General features: G+C 50.6%; 1 protein-coding gene across 2 annotated transcripts in view; it reads left to right on the top strand.

The window, feature by feature from the left end:
• The window catches only part of LOC144129357 (monocarboxylate transporter 12-B-like), a 30098-nt gene extending 14732 nt beyond the window's left edge, over window positions 1-15366 (top strand). The window contains exons 2-5 of one of the 2 annotated variants that reach the window (XM_077663427.1): window positions 10898-11181; window positions 11694-11837; window positions 11923-12843; window positions 13948-15366. In XM_077663427.1, coding sequence (XP_077519553.1) covers window positions 10941-11181; window positions 11694-11837; window positions 11923-12843; window positions 13948-14075 — 1434 coding nt within the window. In that variant the 5' untranslated portion in view covers window positions 10898-10940 and the 3' untranslated portion in view covers window positions 14076-15366. Of the gene's footprint in view, window positions 1-10552; window positions 11182-11693; window positions 11838-11922; window positions 12844-13947 lie in introns of those variants that run through there. The other variant, XM_077663428.1, reaches the window with a different exon arrangement.
• The last annotated feature ends 965 nt before the right edge of the window (window positions 15367-16331 follow it).

Below are 16331 nucleotides of genomic sequence, written 5' to 3'. Positions count from 1 at the left end.
GATTCTGCGAACACAACAGAACAGTAAGTTGCAGCGAAGCAGTTCCTTAAACTTCTTTTGTAACTTGGTTTTAACGTAAAGAGCTCTACTGTTAAGCGATGTTCAACGCCAAAATGCTAATGCGCGAACCGCCCGGGGGGCACCAGCAAGGCTGAGCAGCGCTCATGTGTGGATGCCGTCACCTTCAGTGCTAAACATTTTTTCATCTTTGGCGCGTTGCAGCGCCTCGCAAAGGTCAAGCCGCATTTCTTGCGCAGCCCAACTGCCGCGCACATTCTCGGCGTTTAGCGGAGGTCGACGCCCCGGCAAGTTCTCTTCTTCTTCTGAGCGCATACTGGCCGTCGCAATCGATCAAGCGAGACGTCAGGCATAAAATAAAAAAAAGAAACAGCTACTCTTCATGAATGATGAGCTGCCTTAGGCAATTTAATCCTTTTAGCTTTAAGGTCTTCGCAGAAAGAGGAAGGCAGAGCCAAGCGACGATCGTTAACTGCTGAACTATCTCCTGCATTTCTTTCCCCCTTTCTCAACTAATGCCTCGTGGCACACTTCCCCCCCCCCCCCCCCCCCCAAAAAAAAAACACTGCCGAAGAATACATTCTTCGCTATCTAGCATCGTCGCTTGGTTCCGCCTTCTTATCGCGATCGCAGTTTTGCTAACGGGGTCACTTTCCCAATCTAGCTCGTAAGTTGCAAAAAATATTCCAACACGTTTTCGAAGCACATGCTGGAATGATGTTCCGGAGGCTTAGCATCCGCCTCGTATGTGGGGAGGGGTGCAGGGTTTGCCCAGTTGTTCCCTTGGCAACCACCCTCAGGTTTGCGCATTCCTCCGCACGCGTCAGAACCTCCTCAGCCCATGGATGGTAGCCATCTCAGGGTTCCTCCCTCCTCTACCCTACAAGGGGAGAAGAGGATTCCCCCTCTACACTCTGTCACCTGCCAATCGTGGCAGGCGCTAGGTAGTTGGCAGGTGGAAGGTGCTGTGCGCAACACTACGTATACCCCGGACACTTTTTCTTCACGGTGGGTCTTCTAAACCCAATGCATTAAAATGAAAAAAAAAACAACCGAAACGCAAAATACCTGCGCTAACTAAGCAAACAGTTGACGTTCGAGAAATGCTGCTCTGTTTTCCGTCAACGTCACAGACGGCTGGCATAGACCTTTCGCGAGACTGTCGCGGCACATCACAATGACGTCAGCAACACAGGCATGAGCCATCCATCTGGGAAGTCTGTGTTAAAATAACTGCATTTTTCGAAGGTCCGCTGATTTTCTGTAGAGTATATACGCGTGGTTTGCCGCTCGGTTGGTTGCTGTGTGTTTAGTTTTTAACCTTTGATTACTTCGCGTTTTTTTTTTCCTTTCAGGACTTTGTAACAATGGTACACTATCCATAAATTCGTTTTTTTTTTCGGCAACAGGTGTTCATTGGGATAATTTTGTGACTATGTTTCATGCGGCACGTGTGAATCTTTATTTATACAATACTGCCGGCCGTCTTTTGGTCGCCAAGGCAGAAGTGCTGACGTGTGCAAATGCATAGTCTATCACATAAGAAAACAGCAAGAAAAGAAAGCAAATGAGCATACAGTGAAGTTTCTCCGGAACAGACCAGCTCATAAACAAAATACAAACGCGTCGCATTTACATGCAAGTGCAAAAAGAAAGATGTGAGACAGTTACTGCGTCATTTCATGCAAGTGCAGAAAAAGATATGTGAGACAGTTACTGCGTTGTTTCCTTTCATATAATAAATTAGTTTTTGGGGAAAGGAAATGGCGCGGTATCTGTCACACACGACCAGCTTTATTACTTATTAAGTAATTATTAGGTAGTTAAGTATTATTATTATTAGTAGTAAGTATTAAGTAATTAAGAATTTATTAGGTAATAAAGCCGGTCGTGGTCTCTCATATCGGCGGACACCAGAACCGCGCCGTAAGGGAAGGGATAAAGGAGGGAGTGAAAGAAGAAAGGAAGAAAGAGGTACCTTAGTGGAGGGCTCCGGAATAATTTCGACCACCTGGGGATCTATAACGTGCACTGACGTCGCACAGCACACGGGCGCCTTTGCGTTTCACCTCCATCGAAACGCGGCCGCCTAAAAACAAACAAACTTTTTTTTCCGTCCACTTCGGCGGCGTCCCTCTTACCCTGAGTCGCTTTGGGACGGTAAACCCCATTAAGGCAAAACCAAACCAATAAGGAATGGTGTCAAACAACGAGATACGCTCTCTCCAGTGCTAGTCACCCACAGCCTGTTTACGGGAGGTATCGAGAGATCTGGATTGGGAACAGTCGGGGATAAGAGTCAATAAAATTTACCTAAATAATCTGCGATTCGCTGATGACATTGCTTCTCTAAGTCACTTAGGGGATGGGTTGTAAATAGGGATCAGTGACTTAAACAGCCAGAGCAGGACAATAGGTTTAAAAATTTATGTTCAAAAACGTATGTAATGTTCAACAGTCTCGGAAGGAAACAGCAGTTTACGATTGGTAGTGAGGTGTTGGAAGTGGCAAGGGACTACGCCTACTTAGGGCATGTAGTTACCGCAGATTCTGATCACTAGGGTGAAATAACTGGAATAATAATAGTGGGGCGGAGCACTTGGCAGGTTCTCTGGGATCATGAATGACAGTTTACCAATATCCCTCAAGAGAAAAGTATATAATAACTATCATATCGGTACTCACCTATGGGACAGAAACGTGAAGGCTAACGAAAAGGGTTCAGCTTAAACTGAGGACAACGCAGCGACCTATGCTGGAGGAATAAACTTTAATGTCCAACGAATACAGGGATCTACCCACCCCCCGACACGCAGGTCGGGGGGCGGGTGCCGCCGCCTCAGATGCGGGCTGGGAGGTCTTGGGCCCCAGCTACCTCTTCAGCCAGTTGGACGAGCAGGAGCTGGAGCTCAGGGTCCGAGCTGCGCAGCAGGGTCTCCCAGGTGTCTCTACTGTCTATGTTGTGCGTCCCCCCGGTAGAGTACGGGAATTCCCATATTATGTGGTCGAGGGTCCCTCTCGCGCCACAAAGATTACATTCATCGCTCCTGGCCTCGGGGAACATTTGGTTGTAAGACGAAAAGCGCGAAAAAAACAAACACACGGACGCAAAGAAAGACGAAGGACAAGCGCTAACTTCCAACTGACGTTTACTAGAAACATCGAAAGATATACAGGCACATGAAAGGGGGAAGACAGAAACTAACAATGACAGCAGCATACAAAATTCATGTCACTCATACCCGCTCAGATACATCATCTCCTTTTTTGAAGGGCCGATTGATGGCGTGGTTACGCAACCATGCACTGCCCGTCCTATCAATCTCTAGCGCCTCTAATATCCCCCTTGTGATTTGCGAAGGATGCCGGTCGATAATTATAGATTGTGGGAAGTCCGGAGCACAATGGCCGCCACCCTCATAGTGACAGTCGCGGCAGTGAATTGCCAAAGTTTCTCGCAATTGTTTCACATTGCTGGCATGTTCTCGGAAATGCTCGTTCACGCATTGTCCACTCCCGCCGCGGTGGCTCAGTGGTTAGGGCGCTCGACTACTGATCCGGAGTTCCCGGGTTCGAACCCGACCGCGGCGGCTGCGTTTTTATGGAGGAAAAACGCTAAGGCGCCCGTGTGCTGTGCGATGTCAGTGCACGTTAAAGATCCCCAGGTGGTCGAAATTATTCCGGAGCCCTCCACTACGGCACCTCTCTCTTCCTTTCTCCTTTCACTCCCTCCTTTACCCTTCCCTTACGGCGCGGTTCAGGTGTCCAACGATATATGAGACAGATACTGCGCCATTTCCTTTCCCCCCAAAACCAATTATTATTATCACTCTGACCTACGTAAAAACGGCCGCATGTCAGTGGTATCTTAGGAACGATGCCTTCAGTACAATCAACATACCTGTTGGCATGTCGTACTCTGCAGCCTGTATCTTGTTCTCCCGATGGGTTCGTCAGACTACAGAGCCTGCTTGGTTTTTGGGGTGCTGAAAGCACCACGTTGATGTTCATTCTCCGGAAATCTTCTTAGCGCTTGTCCTTCGTCTTTCTTTGCGTCCGTGTGTTTTTTTTTCGCGCTTTTCGTCTTACAATGCATTACCAACTAGCCTGCACCCACACCTTACTAAGAACATATGGTTCGCCATAACCGGGTGCGGGTACGTATAAGTTTGCAGTCGCCTCCACGCGACTGCTTGTCTATTGTCTGATTCCGGGTGTGGCGGGGATACCAGTCTACGCTCCAATCTATAATGCTGCGTGATCTCCCCATATTTTGGCATGCGCTCTCCGCTCCCTCGGTCATCGAGGGGGCCTGTAGCAGCTCGGCGGTAGAGATCTCGAGCCAGCTCGTGGGCCGCCTCGTTGCTGGGGGCGCATGCGTGCGCCGGAATCCAAATTATTTGAGTTTTCCTATCCAACTTTCTCTGGCCTAGGATTCTGGCCGCTAAGGGCGAGATCCTTCCCTTGATAAAATTTTGTATGGCAGTTTTGCTGTCACTGATGAGAAACTTCGGTTCCGTTCCAACGCAAGCTAACGCGATCGCAGTTTCCTCGGCAACTTCTATGCTCCGCCCGCGCAAAGTGGCAGCTGTCACGGGACTGCCCCGACCGCTGACGACCGTTGCCACCGTAAAACCGCCATCACCTCACGCCGCGTCTACATGGCCAGCTCATGTTCCGAAATTTTGCTAAATCTAATTTCTAATGCCTCGGCTCGTTTGTGCCTCCTGTGTTTGTTATATTCTGCATGGTGCATGTTTTTTGGCAGGGGGGAATCATCAGATTTTGTCTGACTTCCCTATCTCCCTCCACCTTTTGCGCGGGACACCTATCCGGTTTTATTCCAACTTTAGTCAGAATGGTACTTCCTGTCCTCGTGGTATCAAGTTTCTCATTTGAGAGGTTCGCACCGCCTCCGCCAATTCTGCCCTTGTGTTGTGTACCCCTAGAGCCATCAGTCTCTCTGTGGATGTGCACATGGGCAGACCCAGCGCTCTTTTTACGCATTTTCTCATTAGAGACTCAATCTTTTCTTTTTCCACCGCTTTCAAATCTACGTACGGCGTTGCTTAGCTCACCCGGCTGAAGATGTACGCCTGTACCAGTTTAATCAATTTTTTTTCCTTTAACCCTTGGCCCGTTCTGGCCACCCGCCTAAATAAGCTCAGGGTCTGCATCGCGTGATTATCCAGCCTTCTGATAGTCTCGCCATTATTGCCGTGTGACTGGAGAATCAGGCCCAAGATTCTGATTTGCTTGACTATTGGTACCTCCTTACCCGCCGCTTTAATTCTGATCTCCGATGGTGGCTTGCACATTAAGTGCTTCAGATTATATATAAATAATTATAATTTCTGCGGCGAGCACGCTAGGCCTCTCTCGGTCGCGTACTCGACTATGATGTCGGTGGCGGCCTGGAGCAGGTTTTCGACTGCCGAATCACTTCCTCCGTTGACCCAAGGGGTGATATCATCCGCATATATACTAAATTTTAATCCCTCGAGCTTTGCCAAATGCTCGTGGAGCTCTCTCATAGCCGCGTTGAAAAGTAGGGGAGACAGCACCGATCCCTAGGGCGTACCCTTACTCCCTAGCTCAATTGCTGGGGATTCCAGCGTTTGGAACTTCATGCAGGCAGTTCTGCCCGTCAGGAAGTCCCTGGTGTACCGGCATGTCTTGGTACGTGCATTAACCTTGTTCAGCCCTTACAGGACCGCCTCATGCTTCGCGTTGTCGAAAGCCTTCGTGAGGTCCAGCTCCAAAATGGCTTTCGCATCTTTAGACCTTGCGTCTATTATGTCATGTTTGAATTGGATCGGGACGTCCTGCGTACACAAGTGAGGTCGGAACCCGACCATCTCATGTGGCCACAGATCATCCCCGCTCCACGAAGCTCATCAGTCTCGTCTGGACGACGTGCTCCATCAATTTCCCAACGCATGAAGATAAAGGAAATTGGTCGCAAATTTGCCAATTGAGGAGGCTTCCCTGGTTTCGGTATTAAAATAATGCTTTCCGTCCGTTAGATACCTAATGGAGTCGTCGTCTAGGTTCCTGAGCATTTTATTCGTTACCCCGTCAGGGCCAGGAGCCGACCTCGTCTTAAGGCTTACAATCTCTGCCCTTCCGTTTCTGATAGGGCAGAGTGCACGGGTGAGGCAACAAACGCGTGTTAATGACATCCTAGTCGAATTCAAGAGGAAGAAATGGGCTTGGGCAGGGCATGTAATGCGAAGGCAAGATAGCCGATGTTCGTTAAGGGTAACGGAGTGGATTCCAGGAGAACGCAAGCATAGCAGGGGGCGGCAGAAGGATAGGTGGGCGGATGAGATTAAGAAGTTTGCTGGCTTACTGCGGGCGCAGCTGGCAAAGGGCAAGGTTAATTGGAGAGACATGGGAGAGGCTTTCCTGCTTCAGGGCACGTATGGTCAGACTGATTATGACGGCGATGCATGTGCTGCATCTGGCTGAAATGTTTGCGCAAAAGTATCATTTACGCAGCTTTATTTAGCGGTCTTTTTTGGTATTGTGGGGTTTAACGTCCCAAAGCAACTCGGGCTACGAGGGACGCCGTAGTGAAGGGCTCCGGAGATTTCGGCCACCTGGGGTTCTTGAACGTGCACTCACATCGCACAGTGCACGGGCCTCTAGAATTTCGCCTCCATAGAAATTCGACCGCCGCGGCCGGGGTCGAACCCGCGTCTTTCGGGTCAGCAGCCGAGCGCCATGACCACTAAGCCACCGCGGCGGCTTATTTAGCGTTCTTAAAAGAAACCTGTGAAATCTAAAAGCTACCACCTGACAGGTTCTGGCGTCCAGTGCGCACCCAAAGCCCCAGCGGGTGCAGCGCTGCTCAAACACGTCTTAAGACGTTTAAGTAGCACCGCTGTGCTGATCCGAAAGGCGCGGGTTCGATCTCGGCCGCGGTCGTCGCATTTCGATGGAGGCGAAATGCTAGAGGCTCGTGTACTGCGTGATATCAGTGCACGTTAAAGAACCCCAGGTTGTCGAAATTATAGGAGCCCTCCACTACGGCGCCACTCGTAGCCTGAGTCGCTTTCGGAGGTTAAATCCTATTGACCGTAAACCATAAATAGCACTGCTGTCAAATGAAAACTTTTGTATTTTCCCGGCTTCCTTTTCTTTCAGGACACACACACACACAAAAAAAAAAGCTTCGTAAATGGCACCTTTGTGCAAAAATTTCAGCTGGCTCCTTTTCAAGCTGATCGAAATCTTCCACGCTGACACATTATCCCTGGCACCAATATTAAAAATTTAGCTGATTAGTATTTGCTAGGTAATTAAGCTTCCAGAGCGATAAAACACTGCTGACTAGGACATGCGGCTCATCAGCACCCAGTTGGTGTCACTGGGCTAAGAAACTCCATGTTTTTTTTAAAAATCTTGGTTACTTTTAACTGGGACATCCAATATAGCAGCGAGCTTGACGTCCAAGCACCCTCTTTCGCGCGGATTTGCCGCGATTAACGAGTGGCTATAGTCTATAGCGTTCGGGTGCTGAGCACGACTTCGAGGCCCTTTGATCTATTCAAACCACGCGGCCGCATTTCGACAGTATTCTGAAATGCGAAAACGGTCCGTGTACCCGGACTTTGGAGCGCGTGAAAAAATGAAAAGAGTCGTAGGGTGATCCGGAACTCTCGACAGTGGTGTGCTTTGCAGCGCGCACCGAGTTGCTTTGGCACGCTAAACAGTCAGGCATATATACTCGGGGTCATCGAACGCACCGGAACATATTCTGCGCATGACGGCGCGCCTCTGCAGAGTGCTTTTTCTTTTCTGTGGGGTTTTTTTTGCGTCAGAGGCGGCGCGACCGCATTAAATGCCACGTGTGCGCCGGATGCAGCGTGCGCGTGTATAGAGTGCTTTTGGAAATAGCTCGGCTCTTGACAAAAGGCGAAACAGCGCATAAACTCTGGGCGTATGGGCGACAGCGCTGTCCCCTTGTCTGTTTCCCGCGTTTATGCGCTCGTCGGCCTTGTGTCGAGACCAGGAGTCAAACCCCTCAAAATTGTCCCTGGGAAGCCGCATGTGACGTTTCTAGAATGCGGTAGATTATTGCTGTCGTGAGCACCGTACATGGCAAAATTAGATTATTACTAATTACTTTTCTGAAAACCGCGCGTAATTAAATTAAATTAGCGATTACTGCACACAAAAAGTGCATGACATTACATTACAGTTGACACCAAAACATAGTGCAATTACTTTTAAATTAATTTCCATTTTTCATGTAAACAAAGGTCGAAAGCAAACAGAGTAAAAGAAACGTCCAATTCTTTTTAAACTTGACGGACACATTATTTCGTCTCCCTGCCAAATTCGTTGCCTAGAAACTATTCCTCCACCCCTCTTCTTTCCTAAAGCAAAGCTCATTGCAGGTGTAAGACAAAACGATTAAAACAAAACGATTAAAACAGAAACTTGGCCAAGCACTTGTCGCTATCATTGCGCTCAAGTCAGAAACCAGCGGTGAACCCAAGCCTTACTTCCCGAGGCTGGACTGTGTGAATTCTGCGAAGCAGGTATTTATTTCTTCGCCGGTCCCAAGAATCTACCTCGGCGGTCTGAGCACGAAAATATTCCCGCCATGTGCACTACTGCCTGTTCCTCCGAGTCCCAGCACCGCTGTGCGCTTTGACGACGTAACCATGGGAGGGCCTTGCGCGCGCTACTGGCTCGTTTTGAACTCCCAAGAGCGCCGCTCGCCCCTTCGGAGGCATCTTGCTGCTTGGGAGATGCGCTCAGCACGTGAACTCCTGCCTGGCGACCCGACAACACAGGACGCCGCGGCGATTTCGGACGCATGGCCTTAATAAACTCTTCTCTACTTGCTGATCTTCTAATTGGCGCAGGCTTGCCACGCGTCGTCCTGATTTCAAGGCTTTGCCGACGCTCTGACGACGAAGCTTTGCCGACGCAAAGAGCAGTGCGTGATCAATTTAAGGAAAAATAATTTCGAAACTAATTACCGCTTTTGGTGCGAAATTACGCGCCCCAAAGTAATTAATTACATTACAGAATTATTAGACGAGAGAAGTAATTCATTACATTACACAATTACCGCGAAGAGTAAGTAAAAATTAATTTTATTACAGTAATTTAATTACTGCCATGTTTGATGAGCACACACCCCCACCCCACTTCCCGCTTACTTAGAAAGCCGTCGCTATTTGCCTACCTAGTTACACCACAGGCAATGGCGAACAGTTGGGACGCGTACATATTGTGCGACGTTGGATAGAGCCTCACGGTTTCTCTTACGAAATAAGCGCCGGCCTCTTCATTGTGAAACACTGCGTACAACAGAAGAGGCACACACAGAGGAATTAAGAAACAACACACAAGCGCATACTATAGTTTATTCCACAGTGCAGACGGAATTTAAACAGAACAACAGACAGCACGAAAGGAAAAGGTGCATATATGTAAAGCGCCGTTATCTAGTTGCTATAGTCTACGCTTTGCGCTTGTGTTTTACTTCTTCGTTCTTTTGTGTGTCCCTGTTTTGTTGCGCGCAGTTGGCATGAATCCTTACTAACTTGCACGTCTAGAAGTTCTGTTAAAGCGCCAATTCTTGTCGATCATTAAGGCGTGGCTCTGTTCGCGCTCAATCTCTCGAGTGTTCACAGGGTGCAAATTGTTGAACCTACTTTTTTTCCCCCTTTCGTTTCGACGCATTCATGTCTAAGTTGTGCCTGAAGAGACGGTCAGAATTGGAGAAAAAATAATGCCCTATATGCCACACGTCCAAAGAGAAGTTTTCAGCACGAGGTTGGGCATCGTGTCGTCCAGCTGTGCCAACCGGCACCTGCGTGCAAGCATAGCTCAGTCGTTGGGGATGCGAAATCATGTTCACGAAACGCTCGCAGCGCCCGTTCCGCTTCCGCCAGCTGCGCCCGTGGCGGATGCCAGAGAGGCGCCCCTCAAGAGGATGAGGCGTGCCGGCAGCGCCCGCGTGACAGAGCTAATTTTTAAGTCGATTAAGCGCCACGATTAAAAAAAGATTTACGACGGGATTGCGAGATTGAATCGGCGAGCCATTGTAACAACGAATGCACCGCTACGCTCGGCTGTCGCTGCACCTCACGTATGGGACAGGACGCTGCTGCTCCGCCTTCGAGAGTATAGGTGAGTTTCAATGTCGCTTGTCCCCGCGTCGTGCTGAGTGCGGTGCTATCGTGCCGTATCGCTTGCGCCTTTCTTTGGTTGTCTGTTGACCTTCATTTCGTCGTGGACGCGTTGTGTCGTCGCTGTCGTATTTACAAGTCGTATACCGCGCGGATGCGGACGCGTGCTCGGTATTCCAAAAAGGCGCGACCCCAAGGTGGTCGTCCCCTGCCAGTATTGGTAAATATTACGCATAGGTCGACTGGCAGAGCTGAATAAAACACCGGCGGGCACGCATTTCTGTCCGTGCAGAAAACGAAGCAAAAACCGGGCCCTTCTGCATAGCATGCTCTGTCCCGCTCTTTTTTTCCTCCTGTCTGGAGCGTGTGCGCTGTCCGCCGCAGGCAGCCGCGCTACTCGGACCGCAATCAAAGAAAACGCCGCGGCGGCGGCGTAGAGCCACTTTTGCGATAAGATGCGTCGGCCGGCCCGACGGAGGAGAGGAGAGCGAAACATGTGAAGAAAGACTGGACATAGCAAGCCGCCAGCGGGGCCCAGACTAGCGAGACACCTGACGACGAAAAACAAAAACGTCGCGTCGTCGGATTTCTCAGTGCGTACACAAGCTTGGCGCGCCGGGTGTCGACAGCGAAGGATTGAGAAAGGAGGGGAGTACAGTGAGAAAGGAACAGCGTCGCGTTAGCAGCAGCAGCCGTCGGCAGCCCACGAGTGGACGTCATCGCAGGTAGCGCAGCGGGTTGGCAGCAGGACGCGGCGCCGTGCATGGCATGGCGGCGGACCACGACCACCACCGCGTCCAGGCAGCAGCAGCGATGGTCCGCAGGGGTGGGGTGGACTCGGCACGCAGCTGGCTGGTGGCCGTGAGCTGCTGCTGGATCAACTTCTTCTCGGCCCTGATGTACAAGTCGAGCGGCGTCGTCTACGTGGGCGTGCTGCAGACGCTCGAAGTGACCAGGGAAGAGGCGTCGTGGCCCCTCACGCTGCTCGCCGTTTTCATCTTTACCACGGGTACTATGCATATGCGCTGCTGCGCGTACTTGCTCTGCGGCACACATCTTAACGATTTGCATGTCAAGATCTATCAGAAGAACCTTTGGACGCATTCGTAGTGCTTGAACTTTTTTGCTTTTCGCTGCAAGGAAATAGGGGGGCTTCTAAAAAGACCAGGAACATTTTGCGATCTTCCTTTTATGTGGTCGTTCGTGTTGCGTTTCATGTCCCTAGCTTAAATATGGTGCTTGTTTTTCGAACTTCCGAGGAACACACTAGTCCATGATTGCTGCTGTCGTCCGTTGTGCTGAGTTTTTCAAGCCTTTTACCTGAGCGCTTGGTGCGCAGTCTTTGTTGAATTGTCTAACGACGTCAGTGAGATCCAGTCAAGGAAAACTGGGCCTTCGTGATGTCCTGATGCATGTTAATCTAATCGGTGCATGCCTAGCGCTCCGGATGGCAGAACCTGGATCTTTCTGTTCACAGTATACAGTCCCCCTGAAGTCTACACCTTGGTGTCCTTTTTCCAGCTCCCGTGGCAGGCGTCCTCGCCCTCTACGTGGACATCTGGAAGATCTCGCTGTGCGGATGCCTCTTGTCGTCCTTCGCGGTGTGTCTGTGTTTTTGGGCCAACAGCGTCATCTACCTCACTGCCTGCCTAGGTGTCGTGCAAGGTATATACATATATATATACGTGCATCCATTCCGGGCGTCAGTTTCTGCTTGCAGTGACGGTTTCTTTTCCGTCTCTGTTTCAAGGTTTCGCACTGGGTCTGCTCACGCTGCACAACGTGATCATCAACCAGCACTTCGAGAAGCATCGGGCCACGGCATCCGGGATCAGCTACGCGGGTCCCACGTTCGCTTCCATCGTCTACCCACCGCTCGTCCAGGTCCTGTTCGAAGAGTACGGGCTGCGCGGGTCGCTGCTGCTCTTCGGAGGGATAATGTTCCACGCCGTGGCCGGTGCCTTCTTGCAGATGGAGCCCAATCCGCGAAAGACTTCGTACAAGGTCGTTCCTCGGGACCCTCCGCCGGAAGACACTGAGTGCTCGAAACTCGCCGGCGAGAGCTTTGAGAAGCCTAAGGACGGAGAACTAACGGCTCTCAATCCGCTAGACTGTGCAGCAGACGTCCAGCAGACAGCCGCGGCTACGAATATTGAGACCGATATCCTGTGCACGAACCGTTCCGCGGACGTCCCGAAACTGCAGCGCAACGTGTACATCTTCTTGGTACCCATGTTCTACCTGATCTGTGCCTCCTTCGTCACCGTGCTGTTCACAATGACCACGTACCTGACGGTCGTGGTGGACTTCGCCGTGGACCACGGCGTGTCCAGGATCAACGCCGTGCTGCTCATCTCCACTTACTCGCTGGCCGACCTGGTCGCCCGCCTGGGCTCCGGCTGGATCTCGGATCGGGGCTTCGTCAGTCGGGGCAACATGATGGCCCTGCACTTCTTGATCGGCGGCCTGGCGCTCTTCGCCATGCCCGTGTTCACGACGTACGCGGGCCAGGTCACCATGGCCGTGGTGTCCGGCTGGGCCACGGGCTGCACCATGATCCTGGTGTCGGTTCTGCTCACGGAGCACATAGGGCTGGACCGGCTGCCGGTCTCCTTCGGTGTCACGTCGTTCGTCGCGGGAGCGCTGTGCCTCGCTAGGCCGCCGCTCATCGGTAAGACCTAGAGGTCTCGTCCATTGATTCTGGCCTTCTTAACTCCCGTTAGATATACGCTGGTTGCACCTGGTCGCCGATGGAGTGATCACCTCCCTTTTACCGCTGTCAGGTCGCCATTCTCGCAAAAGATATTGATCGAAGAGTTCGCGGTACTTTATGTCTATTTTGCTTTTCAAACTGTAGGATGTACCTCTGTGCGATGTGCACCTTAGCCTGCATGACATATTAAATGCTGTCCCAAACTTCACCTATCACGAGCCGCGACAGCTTAGCACCCACTGAAAAAGATTGCATCTGTGCCCAACGTATGTGATCTGCAGATGTAGTTCATCTGCATCGTCTACTGTGGTGTTCAATTTCGATGTGTGAGGCGTCTGCGGTGAAGCTAAGACAGGTTAGTAAAGTGCGTGGGGAGAGCTTTAATGAAACATCAAATAGTCGTCCCCATCGCCTGCAGAGCTGTAACGTGTGCGCCATCACGCAAGGCAACGTGGAAGGACGGCCCGAGAAACGCTTTATAATTCGCGGTTATCCTGGAAAAACGCGGAACCCTTGATAAGTGCGACCTTTCTGAGACTTGACGCCAGTCTCTAATCTGTTCGGCTTATCATTCCCCTTGTTCTCAGGAAGTTCGAGAGTGCGACGGAGCAACTATGTGTCTCTCTTAATCTATAGCCGGCAATACGGCGCAGAGTAAAGAACTCGGCTATCGCGTAGCTGGCACGGCACACTTAAGCCAAGAGTGCCCATCACAAGAGTGCGCAGTCGTATGTCGGAACCCAAATTGTCGCGCCAATTAAACCGCGTGATATGCTCGCCGATTTTAGAGGACATTTGCCAGACGGCGTTAACCCGCGGGTAATTCGACCTCGCTGCAAGCTGCAATTAACTGTTGAGACACTTCATAGCGCCCGGCACTCTGTTATTTTCTTGAGAGGCATGCCTTTAAGGGACTCCTAATATAAACGCGAGCGTGTCAAATCGACGGATATGAAATGTGGCTGCGAATGAGCAGAGGTGCACCTTGCCGGAACAGCAGCCGAGAGTGAAATGACGTAGCACGAGGGGATTCGTATATCGTTTGGTCCGACGCTGTTGCAGGTCTCTACCGAGACGCGTCGGGCAACTACGAGGGACTGTTCCACCTCATCGGCGGCGTGTCGCTTGCTGTCGCGCTTCTCTGGTTCGTCGCCACCACGACGCTGTGGTTCCGGCAGCGGCGGAAGTGACGTGCTGCCTTCCTTCCTTCAGAGACGGCATGGCATGAAAAGCAATGTCCGTGCAATATGCCGAAGACTCTCCGGTGGGCAACGATGCCGCGTGGAGGATCCGAAGATACGCCAAAATCCTCGCCTGCAGCTTCGGCCGACTGCGCTGTTTTCGAAAAGTGCCACGAACGTGTAGCGAGAATTGCGTGATACACATGCTGTGATTTAACGCGAGCAAGAAACAATGGCGGTGCTATATGCTTACGTATGTCTCCACGTCGTCGGCGTTTGTAGCTGTAACAGGAGGCCTTGCATGCTCTTCGCTCGATGCTGTGAGGTTGTGCTCGATTGCGGGTGGTCGAGCTCTTTGCATGTATTGCTCGCGCATAGCCGTCAAGGGATAAAACGCGGTGTGCGAGCGCGTGGTGCAGTCTGCGCCGCCGTGATTGGAACGACGCCGAAAGAACGTGCACAAGAATCCCCGCAGCTGTTGTGCGAAATGTTTTCTTTCAGTTGCAATGCTTCGGCATGCAGGCGCAATGCTGCCCTCCCCAAGTCTCGTTTCATTCGGCGAAGACTGTGTGTGGCAAGAGCCCACCTTCAGTTTCTCCAATCACAAGTGCTTCTCATGGCTGTGGCTAGTAAACAGAGGGCGCACACCGCAGTCGCGCTGCAGCCAAGGAAATAAACTGTAAGGACGTTTACAGGGTCACTTGCACTAAGGATCGCTTGATATAAACATCACTACTGTGTGGTCAGCAAAGCAGTATAGGCAAATTTGGAATAGGTACCCGTGCTATGATTTTTTGTTCTCTGCAAGCTCGTCGAAAACACTAAATCTGCGCGAGCAAAGGCCTCTGAAATGGTCCCTGACTTCCATTCCGAACCGTCCCACTTTTGTTTCGGTTGGTTTGTAGTGAACTGCCACAGAATTCTGACATATCAGCATAAACCGAAGAGTGCCTGTAGACAAACGGGTGTATTGAAAATCGCGACGCGTTTTATAACTCGTCGTGGTAGTTACTTGCGTTGTGCCTATCAGATGCTCGTTTGCAGTCTGTGATGCCTTCACTCAAGCTGCCATCCTGCCATCGTCGAAGGCGACGCGATGCAACATTTTTTTTACATTGTGTCTTTAGACTGTGCAGTTGATGTATGAAGATCAGGGAATTTGCCGCTGAGGTTTTCTTGAGATAGTGCTAAAGCCTACAACGTTTGTGCGCATTGTACGGCAGATAAGCGAACCTTGACGGCACCTTTCATATACTCATGCCGATTCGCATGTTCTTGTAAATATATGTATACCTTCGTATGTGGTGTGCCTGCTTGAGAGTTCCTCTTATAGTGTACAGAGGAACACGTCTGCGGAATGCTCATGGGATCGTGAAACGGTCGCCGGGTTTGCATAGGTCGAGCGAACTCGGCGTGTAGCGACCTCTTTTTTTCTTTTTTTTAGAGCGAAAGCTCTACTCCTCCAGTACAAAGCTGAAAGCCATGTGGCTATGAAATTCGACTTTGAAACCAGGAGGAACGGAGGCTTGGATCTGACGTCATGCCACGTGACTCGCCGCAGCTGCGCGCGTTCAGCCGGAGGCGCTCGCTCACCCCGCAACATTCCTTCCTCCATGCCTCGCAAATATCGAATCACGTGACTCGCTGCGCCTCGCCACCGCTGCGTATGCGGAGCCGACGGCACTCTCGCAACTGCCGGGAATCGCGTGACGCGCAGTTCGCAATACAAACGGGTGTGACGTGTGCTAACCTTCGTGTGCTTACCTTAACAGAGCTTCCGCTCGTCTTACTAAGTTCAGCCGGGATGAACCAAAGCTGTTTTTCGTTTTTTTTTTGCGATGATCGGTCGTATTCGTTACAAATGTTTTAGACAGTCTATAGACTGTGTATAGACCATGTATATAAAGTCTATAGAGTCTCTATAGCCAACCCTAGAGAACAGTCTATAGGCAATACAAATCCTATGGACAATCTATAGATTTCTAGCCTTACACTTTTAGTAGAATTTTTTTCTATACACAGTCTATAGACTACGAATAGACCAAAAACAAATCTATAAGAAGGCAGTACAGTTTATAAGAAGTCTATAAACTATTTTTGTAAGGATTTGCAGCGTGTAAATATACTTTCTTCACGCATATATCGCAAAAAGCTACGAGATGTAGCTATTCTCTTGAAGTTTTTTACTAGGTGTATGACGATGCATCGTACACCATGCCGTCACTGCAGTTCGCCGCAGAACTACTGAGCTGCCTCCAACGCGGT

Source organism: Amblyomma americanum, chromosome 4 (assembly GCF_052857255.1).
Source record: "Amblyomma americanum isolate KBUSLIRL-KWMA chromosome 4, ASM5285725v1, whole genome shotgun sequence".
Lineage (NCBI taxonomy): Eukaryota > Metazoa > Arthropoda > Arachnida > Ixodida > Ixodidae > Amblyomma > Amblyomma americanum.
This window is presented reverse-complemented; position numbering and strand designations above follow the sequence as displayed.